This window comes from Colobus angolensis, unplaced genomic scaffold, assembly GCF_000951035.1.
Source record: "Colobus angolensis palliatus isolate OR3802 unplaced genomic scaffold, Cang.pa_1.0 Scaffold16, whole genome shotgun sequence".
Lineage (NCBI taxonomy): Eukaryota > Metazoa > Chordata > Mammalia > Primates > Cercopithecidae > Colobus > Colobus angolensis.
The window spans coordinates 15,348,518-15,362,083 of NW_012114710.1; the positions used below are offsets into that span (position 1 = coordinate 15,348,518).

General features: G+C 41.8%; 1 protein-coding gene across 3 annotated transcripts in view; it reads left to right on the forward strand.

Annotated features, from left to right (window-relative positions):
* The first annotated feature begins 7,228 nt into the window (after positions 1 to 7,228).
* SNX16 (sorting nexin 16) overlaps positions 7,229 to 13,566 on the forward strand; it is a 42,955-nt gene continuing 36,617 nt past the window's right edge. For 2 of the 3 annotated variants that reach the window (XM_011937120.1, XM_011937122.1), the window contains exons 1-2: positions 7,229 to 7,391; positions 9,422 to 9,892. In XM_011937120.1, coding sequence (XP_011792510.1) covers positions 9,518 to 9,892 — 375 coding nt within the window. In that variant the 5' untranslated portion in view covers positions 7,229 to 7,391; positions 9,422 to 9,517. Of the gene's footprint in view, positions 7,392 to 9,063; positions 9,308 to 9,421; positions 9,893 to 13,566 lie in introns of those variants that run through there. The other variant, XM_011937121.1, reaches the window with a different exon arrangement.

Consider the following 13,566-nt stretch of genomic DNA (forward strand, 5'->3'; position numbering starts at 1 on the left):
TGGTGGATAAGCTTTTTGATGTGTTGCTGGATTCGGTTTGCCAGTATTTTATTGTGAATTTTCGCATCAATGTTCATCAGGGATATTGGTCTCATTTTTCAACTGCCACACAGAAGGAGAGGTTGTAAAGGGAGTAGCCTCTGACACCTAGTCAGCATGAATTAGCCTTAGGTTCCCTGCCTCCAGACCCTATTTTCCCCCTGAGAGATGTGATTCCCATAAATCTTTATGGGAAGCAGAGGGACTGATGGTCTTTCTTCTGTAACTGCTTCAAGCTAACTTGAGGAGCAGTCCCTACCTATTGGAGATCATGGAACTTTTTCCCTGCTCTATCTAGTGGAGGCAGGGTAGTTTATTGACCACCGGGGGTGCTATCTCCATTTGGAACTGCCTGGCAATCTTGTTGCATGATCATATGAAGCTCGATGGTCTCTAGGTGAGAGAAAATGTATTTGGTTAAAAGATCTAATGGGAACTTCAGGAGGTGGATACCTATGCTATCAGGAATGTTTGTTATAGGGAGAAATTAAAACATTCTGCTTAATTGCTCCAAAGGAAGTGATTCCAAATATTTGAAAAAAGAAAAACTGCAAAAATATATAAAAATATGGCTAATATTATCCAGCCTACAGTAACTATGCAACAAAAACACCAAGGAAAGTTGGTAAGCATTTACTTATCTTTTGACTGTCTTCTAAACAGGTACTTCAGGTCTTCCACAGGTTCACAGGTATAATGGCTGATGGAAGCTTTGGGTTCCAGGTCCGAGGCTCCAGGTATCACAGACTTGATCCTTGAAAGTTGTATCCAATTATTTAATCCTAATACTTTGACCATGGAAATCATGGCCAGCACCACTGAAAATGATCCCTTCCATTTGGGCTGTAGTTGTTGAGCAGGTGATACCTCCTTCCCATATTTTAACAAGTACCTTATCTCTTGGCCTGATTTTGGGATGCTGGTTAGCTCCTGGTATGGGAAGCCTTTGAGTTCCAAACTTTTGTTAAAGCCTGCTGAAATTGTCCATTAACTAGGTATTTTACTAAACCAGCTGTTTCTAGATCAGTAATTAGATCTTTAGTTAAGAATGGCCTCCCGTGTAACATTTTGTATGGGTTTATATTAATTTTTGCTCCAGGGGTATTGCAGATCCTTAAGAGGGATATAGTCAGTGAAATTTCTGATGTTTCCTAACATAGCTTACCTAATGCTTCTTTTAGAGTTTGGTTAGCCCTTTCTACTTTCCCGAAGGATTGAGACCTCCACGCTGAATGTAAATAGTATTTGATCCTGGAGGTCTTAGCGACCCCTTGGTTATTTGGGAGTTAAAGGATGGGCCATTAACACTTTGCAGACCTGAGGTTACCCAAACTAGGGGACTATTTATTGTGAGAGAAACTTTATAACCTCATTAGCCTTCTCTGTTCTGGTAGGGTAAGTTCCAACCCAACCGGAAAAGGTATCTATTAGCACTAACAAAAACTTGTATCCTCTACAAGTGGGCATTTGGGTGAAGTCTAATTGACACTCTTCCCCTGGGTAAGCTCCTCTCCTCAGGACTGATTCTATTAAAGGAAGCATTTTGTTTCCTGGACTGTCAAGTTCACACAGTGAGCAGGCTTGATAGACCTGCTTAACCACTGAATCTAAGTTAGGCCCAATGAAGAGCCTGTTAACCATGGTCAGGGTGGCATCTCCATTGGGCTGTTTGAGGGAGATTTAGTTTGATTCCATATACCACTAGGATTCTTATTTTTGTCCCCCTTGTTCCTTTATTAACTTTTCTTCCTGTAGTGTGTATTCAGGATCCATTGGGGAATCATAGAAAGGAAGCAGTGCTAGGATTTGTTGGGATTGCACCCTGAGGGATGCGGCTTTGGCTTCTCTATCAGCCCTTCTGTTCCTTTGTGCTATAGGGAGTAAGTCCCTTTGACGCCCCTACAGTGGATTATAGCTACAGCCTTTGACAGGTGTATTGCTTCCAATAGCTGAGGAATTTCAGGCCCATGCTTTATTGGAGAGTATTTGCTATTTAGTAGTCCCCTTTCTTTCCAGATTGTAGCATGAGCATGAAACATAAGGAATGCATATTTAGAATCTGTATATATGTTAAGCTTTTTCATTTGTACCACTATTAATGCTCAGGTAAGAACAATTATTTCAGTATTTTGTGCTGATGTGCCAGGGGGCAGTGACTGCTTCAATAACAGTGTTGTGATTTACTATTGCATATCCAGCTCAGTGCTCCCCATTTGACACAAAGCTACTGCCATCTGTGAACCAGTTATCCTCAGAATCTGGGAGAGGCTAATCTTTTAAATCAGGCCAGTTAATATATGTGTGTACAATGACCTGCTCACAGGTATGATCAGTTATTGGGCCTGTGAGTAGCAATGAAGATGGATTCAAGGTGTTACAGGTTTTAAGGGTTACATCTGGATTGTCTAGGAGCATGGCCTGGTATATGTTTAACCTTTCCTCCATCATCCACATGTGTCCTTTTATCTTTAAGACTGGCTTTACCTGATGGTGGGTTAGAACATCCAGCGGTTGACCCAGGGTGTTTTTAGTGGCTTCCTCCACAAATACAGCAGTGGCTATTGCCTGCAGGACACTTGGCCATCTCAAGGCTACTCCATCCAACTTCCTTGAAAAGCAGGCAGTTGGTCTGGGTTCTGATTCTAATTTCTAGGCTAGCACTCCCACAGCTATGCCCTTCTCAGCTACATACAAGGAGAAGGGCTTAGTTATATCTGGGATGCCAAGAGCAGGAGCCTGGGTAAGGGCCTGTTTTAGCTTGTGAAGGATTCTCATTTCTGGGGTTGATTCCATCAGCTCATTTTCAGGCCTCCTTTTTGCTTCATATACGGGCTTTGCTACAAGCCCAAAATTTGGTACCAGTATTCTGCAAAACCCAGCCATTTCCCAGAAAGAACAAAGCTGCTGCTTGGTGGTAGCGGGGGAACCACATATGGCTTACACTCATTCTGGGGATATTTGCCGGGTTCCCGGTGTTAAGACATACCCTAAATATTGGACCCATTGGAAGGTAATCTGAGCCTTCTTTTTGGACACTTCATATCCTCTGTCAGTCAGGAAATGCAAGGTTTTTACAGTATTTTGGTCAGAAGCCTTCTGGGTTGGGCTATACACAATAAGTTCATCCACATACTGGAATATACTCCTGTTCTCCAATTGCAGATCCCTCAGATCCCTCTCCACAGATCAGGCTAAGAAATCAGGGCTAAGCCGAAAGCCCTGAGGGAACACTGTCCAAGTGCATTGTTTTTTTCTGGTATTAGGATTTTCCCATTCAAAGGCAAAAAGGTATTGGGATTCTGGGGCCAGAGGAATAGAGATGAAAGCATCTTTTAGGTCTAGGAGAAACATTTTGCATCCCCTGGGACCTGAGCCAGGAGGGTATATGGATCTACCACCAATGGGTGGACAGGGATAACAGTCTCACAAACTATTCTGAAATCCTGTACTAGCAGGTATTCCCTCAAGGGCTTTGGAATGGTTAGGATGGGGGTTTTTAAGAGAGAATTGCAGGGTTTCTAGAGCCCATGGGGAAGTAATATCTCAACTATGAATGTTAGGCCTTTTCTTGCTTCCAGCTTAATTGGGCATTGTTTTCAATTGAGGAAATAGCTGAGGTCTTTAAATGGGTATTTTGACTGGCACTGCTGTTTTAGCTTTCCCTGGTGATATGGTTTGGCTGTGTCTCCACCCAAATCTCATCTTGAATTCCCACATGATATAGGAGACACCCAGTGGGAGGTAATTGAATCATAGGGGCAAGTTTTTCCCATGCTGTTCTCATGATCATGAACAAGTCTCACGAGATCTGAAAGTTTTATAAGGGGGAGTTTCCCTGCACAACCTCTCTCTTTGCCTGCTACCATCCACGTAGGATGTGACTTGCTCCTCCTTGCCTTCCACCATGATTGGAGGCCTTCCCAGCTATGTGGAACTTGTTCATTTAATGAACAAGTTCATTAAATGTATTTCTTTTGTAAATTGTCCAGTCTCAGGTTTGTCCTTATCAGCAGTGTGAAAATGGACTAATACACCTGGTTTCCCAGCATACCATGCTAGCAGGTTAACCTGTTTATTAATGTGGTCTGGGATATTGTCTGTATTTTTGACTATTAGCAATTTTACTGGGTGATGCTTAAATTGTATTAGTACCCCTATTTTAATGATAATATCTCTTCCCAACAGATGGATGGGGCAGCTTGGAACTACTAAAGATTTCTGTTGGAAGATTTGCTTCTCAAATTGACAAAGGAGGAGTAAAGAATCTCATTTGTGGCTTTCCTTCCGTTCCCATAACACTCTTGGACTGGGAGGAAAGTTTTCCTGCATAAGCAGTAAGGAAAGAGTAATTCTCCCCAGTATGGGGGGAAAAATACTGAATTTGGGTGCCCATGACATCTGGTTACCCAGGGCTCTGCAATAGTAATTATGATGTTCCTGGACAGGGGCAGTGAGGAAGACTCTAGGCCCCTTCAGTCTTCATCTAATTCCTCCTTTCATACTGCTAGAGTTTTGCCTAACTGAGCCCCTTGGTGGGAGCGGGAGCAGTCAATCCTCTAGTGCCAGGGACTCCTCTTAGTCCATCAGACATCTCTGACCTTAGATGGGTGCCAGGGACCCATTCTGATCACCACTGATGACCCACTATGAGCTTTCCCTCCTGCCCCTGGATGTAGGTCTCTACTTCTAGAATTAGCTTTCAGACAAACCTTTGGATTTTTTTCCTATCCCGCTTAAAATAATTCTTTAACTTTCTAAATTTGGACAAGATTAAATTGTACATAGATTCCCTTTCATGAATCCCTTCCATGAGTTACACAGACCACAAATATGCCCAAACCCTGTGACTTATCCTTAGCCAGTTGAGTAGGGGAAGGGAAGAATTTAACATAAGGAAAGAAGGCTTAAGTCACCCGAAATGTGTGTGAATTTTCCCTGGACAGGCTGCCACTGCCAATTGCATCACTCACAGGCATCAGGGACTATAACTGGAAAAGACAGAAAAGAGTCCTTCCACCTTCTGGGCAAGGCAGCTATCCCCATTCACTCCTGGGCCTTCAGTTAACACCAGAGAGTGGCCCCGGTTGCCTTCAATTACCAAGGGGCTACTAGGAAACAGTCACTGAAAGACAAAAAGAAAAGGACTCAGGTTCCTCATCTGAAGCAGGTGGTGGTAGTCAGGTGCTTCCACATAGACCTTTTAGTTTCACCAGAGAGTGGCCCGGGCCAGAAACCTGCAGTTGCCTCCATGCTTAGGCACTGTCCATCAAGGGTCCCAACTTGGAAAGGAAAAGAGAGAGAGAGAAAGAGGAAAAAGAAAAAAACAAATCCCAAACCTTGGGCTTACCTCCTGGCTGGCTCACCAAAATATGTTACCAGTTGAGGGTAGTTGTCCAGGTTCTTGGTGTTTTGAACAAAGAATTGGACAGAACACACAAACAAGGCAAGGAAAGCAGAGATTTATTTTAAAGGAAAGTATACTCCACAGAGGGAGAACAGGCTTAAGCAAGTGGTTCAAGAGCATCAGCTACAGAATTTTCTGGGGCTTAAATACCCTCGAGATGTCCCATTGGCCCATGCCCAATCGGATTGGTTGTGGAAGGAGACCAATTAGAGTGAAAAGTAGGCCCTCAACCAGTCTGATTGGTTGTGGGAGGGGACCTCTTAGAGGTACTTTCATTTTTCAACTGCCGCCCGAAGAAAGGAGAGTTGCAAATGCCATGCAGCAACTGCCACGCAGGAAAAGGAAGGGTTGAAAATGGATTGGCCTCTGATATCTGATAGTCAGCATGAATCAGCCTTAGGTCCCCTGCCTCCAGATCCTATTCTCCTACTTAACATTGTTTCTATAGAATTCTATTTTTATTTCATTCACACTGAAAGGGCAGAATCTCTCAAACCAAAACCATCATCATGTCACAAACCAGACTATTTTCCAACCTTCATTTCAAAATGACCACTATCACATTTTCCCGCTCTTAGTCGGGCAGTAGAATAGGGTCTGGAGGCAGGGAACCTAAGGCCCATTCATGCTGACTTTCTAGAACTAAATCAAAAGGAAAACTCCAACTTTCCAAGCTCAAGTAACAAAAGGACCAGAGGCAATTCCCTTTGCAACCCCCTGCCCAACCTTCTAGGCCCTCGGTATCTGGGCCTAGTCTTCATTTGCATAGGAGAATAACTTTGTAACTTTTGCCTCTGATTGGTTGCAAGCTACTCCTTAATTTACAGAGGGTGTGAACCAAGTAACCAATGGAAAATCTCTAGAGGATATTTAAACTCCAGAAAATCCTGTAACCAGGGCTCTTGAGCCACTTGCTGGAGGCCACTCCCACTCTGTAGAGTGTATGTACTGTCATTTCAATAAATCTCTGCTTTCCTTGCTTCATTCTTTCCTTGCTTTCTTTGTGCGTTTTGTCCAATTCTTTGTTCAGAACACCAAGAACCTGGACGACTTGTAGTCAAGACCCTCCATGGGTAACACTGGGACTACACCAACGCCTCAGAAATCATGGAATGATTTTTCAACCACATTATCTGATTCTAATGATGAAAATACCTGTAGACCGGTCTGAATCTTGGAATTTGCCTATCAAAAAGCTCGGCTTTCCCGACTTCATAGGTCTTCAGAAGCGCATGTCTAACAAGGCCAATATTCCATCATCGGGATCAAATTGCTCACCAGGTAGTAAAAAGACACTACAGAATTTCAGGGGTTCTCTGCCAATGAGGACTTTTGAATTATGTAGAACGGATCAGCTACTAAGCAGTGTTCTATCTTCCCACTCTTCTAATCCATTGTCATCCCTTAAAGCGCTGCTAATTCTAGAAAACAATCTATAACCTGTTAGAACCAGCGCAAGCTGGTGATGACTACAAGTCCCATGATGCAAAGTATGAGCGCGGACCAATGTTGCTCGTAGTTCCTTCTGGGAATTGTAGTCTTCTAATCTCCTGTTTGGCAAACTAGGTATTGTAGCCTCCATTTCTCAGAAGTTCGGTTGGAAAAGTAAAGATAGTGCAAAGAATGTCGACTTCCTGCCACAAGATTACGTTTATCTTTGTTACCTGAGCGCCGGGCCGGACAACTCCAGTCGCGCCTCCGGTAGGCGGGCACCCTTTGCGTGACATCACTTCCGGCAGAGATGTCCCAAGTTCGGCCCCTCCTTCCACCCGGGAGGCCCGGCAGCCGGGCAGAGACAGGCTGAGGCGGGGAGCAGCTGCTTTTGGGGCGGGGGTGTCACGTGAGGCTTCTCGCTGCTGAGGGAGGAGGTGAAAAGCTGCGGTTAAGGAGAGTCCGGTTTAACCGTCACCGGGAAGCGCGCTCGTTCGGGATCGCGGAGTGGGCTGAGGTAAGGACTGGGTCGTTACCTCAGGACAGGCGGTCGCTGTCCCGGGTTCTCGTCCGGGTGACACCTGCAACCTCGATGTCTGGCGGGCGGCGAGAGGCTCCGCGGGAGAGTGGAGAGGCGCCGCAGGAAGCCCAGCCACCTTCAGGCCACCGCCGACCCCACTGTGCGTCTGGGAGGCACTGGGCGCGCACCGGGCAGTGGAGGCGGGAGAGTCTGGGAGCCCGGGGAGCGGCGGGTCTCGCCGCCTGCAGTGTGGAAGACCCGTGGCCGGCGCGGACCCCGGCCTTACCTTCCGAGGGTCGAATTGTGCCGGGTATTTGCCTCTTTCCTCCCGCCCACGGGGTTGCTCAGAGTCGGGCCACCTCACCTGAGATTTTCCAGAGTGAGACTGAACTGGTCGTCCTGGGAGCAACTCCGCACCAGGGCAGAGGCGAAGACGCTGCTAATGAGCACAGCACGTTTTTTGTTTTGTTTTGTTTTGTTTTCAACGCTTGGGTAGCGCTCACATCTTCGGATGTCAGTGGTTGTATTGATATGCGACCTCCCCCAGCCAGGCGGCCTCAGGTAGAAGAGTGGCAAAGGCCAGGTCGATCCCTCGGACCTTCAGAAGGTTGAGATTTCAGACTTAACTTATTTTGGGGGAGGCCGTCAGGCGGAACTGAGGAGCGGTGAATCAGCAGCTGAAGTTTCATAAATCTTTGATAATGGGGAAAGGTTACCGAGAGTCACTTGAGTTAAAAATCTTTTTTTTTTTTTTTTTTTTTCCTGAGATGGAGTTTCGCTCTTGTAGCCCAGGCTGGAGTGCAATGGCAGGATCTCGGCTCACCGCAACCTCCACCTCCCGGGTTCAAGCCATTCTCCCGCCTCAGCCTCCCGAGTAGCTGGGGTTACGGGTGCGCGCCACCACGCCCAGCTAATTTTTGTATTTTTAGTGGAGCCGGGGTTTCACCATGTTGTCCAGGCTAGCCAAGAACTCCTGACCTCAGGTGATCCACCCGCCTCAGCCTCCCAAAGTGCTGGGATTACAGGCGTGAGCCACCGCGCCCGGCCCAGAGTTAAAAATCTTATTTCAGCATCTTTCCAAGTCCAGGCGACTCATTTCTTACCTTTCCCACTAGTAGAGTTTCGTATGAAAAGTTGGGCATTTATTGTTGTGTGTAGTCTTGTCATTTTGTTGGTCTGTAGTTATTACAGTTTCTTATGAGTTTATTATTTAACAACGTAATAGCAAACCATTTCTTCTTTGTGTTATGATACTATTTTGACACAAGATATACTAGTCTTTTTGATAACAGATCCTTGAGTGTAAGTTATAAAGATTTAAATACCTTCAGTTTATCGCAGAGCAGCATTAGTGATGACCTGTAAGCTGTGAAGAACGGTTACACTTTTCACTATTTAATTTTGTTGCATATAAGTTTAATGTTCACTGGGCTTTATTTTAGTAACTTGACTAAGTGTATTTTTAGTCCTGGGTTCTATAAAATTATACTATGTAGCATGTAAGCGTCTGGTTCATTGTTACTACTCTGTAAGTTTTTGTAGTTTCACTAATTAAATTGAAAGATAATGTGAATAGATTTCCTCCCTTTATGATTAAATCCAGAGGTAATGTAAATAGTTTTCCTCCTTTTCTTCTCTTTTTCTCTCTTGTACTGAAATGTAATACTGTCAGGATGATAAGCATGGAATAAAGCTTCAAAAGGGTCTTTACCAATCTTTCTCCTACCAGATGGAGATGATGAAATCAGGTTAAAATGAACATTACAGAAATACTTCACAGGGGAATAAAGTAGGGGGAAAAGGGATAACATGTAACATGGGGTCAAGAAAAAAGAGTGTGAAGCAGTTTTGCTCTCTCTACCTTGCAAATAGGAGTCCTTAAAGACAACTGGAATTAAAAGAAGGGGTTTGAGGTATGTTTTCATTCCAAATAAAATAGAGTGTCATAAAATTGAAAAGAACATTTTTCTTTTGGATCCTGCTGCAGATTAAAGACTAATCTTTTAATATGTCCTTTTCATTTTTAGATAGTGAATTCCTAAGAAGAAAATAATGAATTGCATATTAGTTGTTCTCTAAGTGGACTCAACAGTGTGCAAGCTTGTTGCAAAAGCCAAGAGAAGATGGCAACTCCTTATGTCCCAGTTCCTATGCCCATAGGAAACTCTGCTTCCAGTTTTACGACCAACAGAAATCAAAGAAGTTCTTCTTTTGGCAGTGTCTCAACAAGCTCAAACTCTTCTAAAGGCCAGTTAGAAGACGCCAATATGGGTAATTTTAAACAGACAAGTGTTCCTGATCAAATGGATAATACTTCACCTGTCTGTAGCAGTCCCCTCATTAGGACTAAATTTACAGGTACAGCTTCTTCCATTGAGTATTCTACTAGACCAAGAGAAACTGAAGAGCAAAATCCGGAAACAGTGATTTGGGAAGATAGACCATCTACACCTACTATACTGGGTTATGAAGTGATGGAAGAAAGAGCTAAATTTACTGTAAGTATTGACTTCTGCTGTGTACCAGTACAAAGTGACAGATTGGCTAATCTGTGTGTTTAAACCAGTGTTAAATTAATGTAAACCTGTACTTACAATTTCTTGAATATGAAATTCTAATGATTTTTACACCACTGAATTCTATCATGTTGTTGTAAACTTTTGCTTTACTTTAATAAATTTTCACAAACCAGACACACCTATGTAACTATTAATAGCACATAAATCAAGGAAAAGGACGTTACTAGAATCTTAAATGCTCTGGGTTCTCTGCCAGTCAGGACCCATTCACCCGATACTTTTGTATAGCCTAGATTAATTTTGCCTATTTTTGTACTTTATCTAAATGGAGTTACATACTCTTTTTGCATCTGGTCTCTTTTCTTTAGCATTGCCAAATTACATGCCCAGCTTTAAAAGATATTGATGAACAGTGTTTCAGAATGGTTGTGTACTGATTTATACTCCTAAAACCAGGATATAAGAGTTCCAGTTGATCCATAGCTTCCTCACATGTGATATTTTAACATTTTTATCATTTCAGCTATTCTCATGGGTATAGAGTAATTGGTTGTGGTTTTTGAATTTTCTTAATGACTAATTAAATTGGATTTAAAAAATTTTTTTTGGCTGTTTGGATATTCTCTCGTGAAATATCTGTGCATGATTTTTGTTCATTTTTCTTTTGCAAAGTCTCCCTTATGATTTGTAGTTTTCTACGCATTTTGGATATTTTTTTTCAGATAATGTATTGTGACTATCCTTCTCACTCTGGCTTGCCTTTTCAATTCCTTGATAATACCTTTGATAAACAAAAGTTCTTAATTTTAATTTGGTTTGATTTGTTAATTTTTTTAATGGCTATCACTTTTTGAAATCTTTGCCTACTCCAAGGTTACAAAGATATTGTCCTTTGTTTTCTTCTAAAATCTTTACTGTTGAGCCTTTCACATTTAGATTTGTAAACCACTGGAATTGATTTTTGTCCATGGTGTGAGATGAGGGTCAAGTATTTTTTTTTTTTTTCCCAGATGGGATCAATTAATCAGACTTATTTAAAAGACCTCTTTCTCCTCTTCATTTTCAGTGTTGTCTGTGTCATAAATCATGTGACCATAAATGCATGGGTCTGCTTCTGTGTTCTGTTTTTCCATCCTTTACTAATTTCACACTGTCTTAATTAGTAAAATCTTGTAATAGGTCTTGATATCTAGCAGTGTAAGTACTCTAGCTTTTTTCTTCAGGATGGCCTTGGCTATTCTTGGCCCTTTGCATTGAGATTTTGTTAGATCTATAGATTAATCTGGGGAGAACTGACATCTTTACAGTACTGAGTCTTTAAATCTATGAACCTCATCCATTGATATAAGGCTTTAATTTTTTCTAGTAATGTTTTGTTGTTTCTGGTGCAGGATTCTTACATCTTTCCGTTAGATTTGTTTCAGGTTATGGATGTTGTTTGATGTTCTTGTGAGAGACATCTATTTTTGTTTTCTATTTACTGCTATTTTATATATTTTGACCTTTTATGTTTATGTATCCAGCAACCTTGCTTAACTCACTTATTAACTCAAAAGGTTTACTTTTTTGGTAAGAGTTTGTTCTTTTAATAAAGTTTAATGTTTACTTCAATATTTCCTGCTGCAAATTTATGACAGGATAGCATGACCTCCAAGGAAAAATTGTTGACATAATTTATGAAGAGGCAGTCTTTAAAATTATCATAAGACTGTGATATAGGAAATCTGCAGGGAACTCTCTCTCTTTTTTTTAGAAAATTTTTAGAAATTATAATACACTGATGGCCAATTTCCTGAATTAAGGAATAGGCATTTAGTGAGTTGATACTATGGTCTGAATGTGTGTTCCTTCAAAATTCATATGTTGAAACCTAACCTTCAAGGTGATAGTATTAAGAGATGGAGCTTTTGGAAGCCGGTAGGTCATGGGAGCAGAGCCCCCATAAATAGGATTAGGACCCTTAAAAAGACGCCCCAGAGAGCTTTCGTGTCCTTTCCACATGTGAGGGCATAGCTATAAGGCACCATCTATAAACCAGAAAACAGGCCCTCTCCAGATACCAAATCTGTTACTGTCTTGATCTTGGACTTCTCAGACTCTAGAACTTTGAGAAATAAATTTCTGTTGTTTACAGGCTACTGAATTTGTGGTATTTTGTTATAACAGACCTAACAGACTAAGACAGATGATATGTGTGAAGATGCAGGTATGTGACCAAATACAAGGTGGTGTTATATAAAACATTTCAAGAGACTGGAGAGGAGGAAGTAAATGACAGACAGACATGAAATTAGTCATATTCATTTATTTATTAACTCAACTTTTTTTTTTAATTATCTATTATGCCTCAGGCACTGTTCTGGGTAGTAGTGGTACAGCGATTTGAATGAAAGCATGATAAGTAAGTAAATAACAAGACGCCTGATATGTCACATGGTGATAAGCACTATTGAGAGAAATAAAATAGAGAAGAAAGAAAGGGAGTTTCCTCAGATCCGGGGTTGGGATTTAAATAGCACTGTCAGTCGTGGCCTCACAAAAAAGATGTTAGCACTAACAGGGAATGAGCCATGAGAATGTGTTTTCAGCACAGATGGGACAACTACAAAGATCCTTGTGACTGACAGCAGAGTAAGCTGTGGGAGGTGTAGGGAATGAGATGACAGGCAGGGAAGTGTGGCACACAGATCACATAGGGAATGAGGCACTGTAAAGTCTTTGGATTTTACTCTGCATGAGATGGGAGTCTTTGAAAAGGTTTTTAAAACAAGAGTCATGTGATCTGACTTAATGTTTTAAAAAGTTCCTTCTGGCTACTGAATTGAGACTGGTTTGGTCGAGATGGAGAACAGTCAAAGCAGGAAGCAGTTAGTAGGTTCTTGTAGCAATCCAAGGGAGACATGATGGTATTGTGAACTGGGGTGGTGGAGGAGGTCCTGAGAAGTGATCAGTTTCTGGATCTATTTTAAATGTAGAACCAGCAATATTTCCTAATGATTTGGAAGTGGAGTGTGGAAGAAAGAGAAGTCAAAGATGACTTCAAAAGTTTTGGCCTAAGCAATGGGAAGAATATGGCTGCCATTTAATTAAATGACAGGTTTTGAGGGGATGATCAAGATTTGTTTTTAGATATGCTAAATTTGATATGTCTGTTTGACATTGAAATGGAGATGTTACATGTGTTAATGTGTACACATATATATGTATTGTGTGTGTATACACATAAGCTGAGTTTAAGGGAGTGGTATGAGCTGGAGATACAAGCTTGATAATGTTAGGTTTATAAAATAATTTTTTCTAGATGTAGTCTTTTGAATTGATCTCATAACTAAAAAAGTATTAGGACTCCCTGTTGATCTGATAATACATAAAGTGTCTAGTCTTTAAAAAGGATGTTTAAAGACAAAAATTGACTAGGAGGGGTAGTGAGTAGGATTGGGAAGGAAGCATGCTGTAGACCTCTTTGGTAATGTTTTGTTTCTTGCTCACTGATAAGCTTTGGTTGTGTCCCCACCTAAATCTCATCTTTAATTCTCATGTGTTGTGGGAGGGACCTGGTGGGAGGTAATTAGGAAGTATAGCTAACTTGCTTTTGATTTTACAAGCTGATGGGCAGAAAGGACTTACCTTGTCTTAGATGAGGGGCAAGGGAC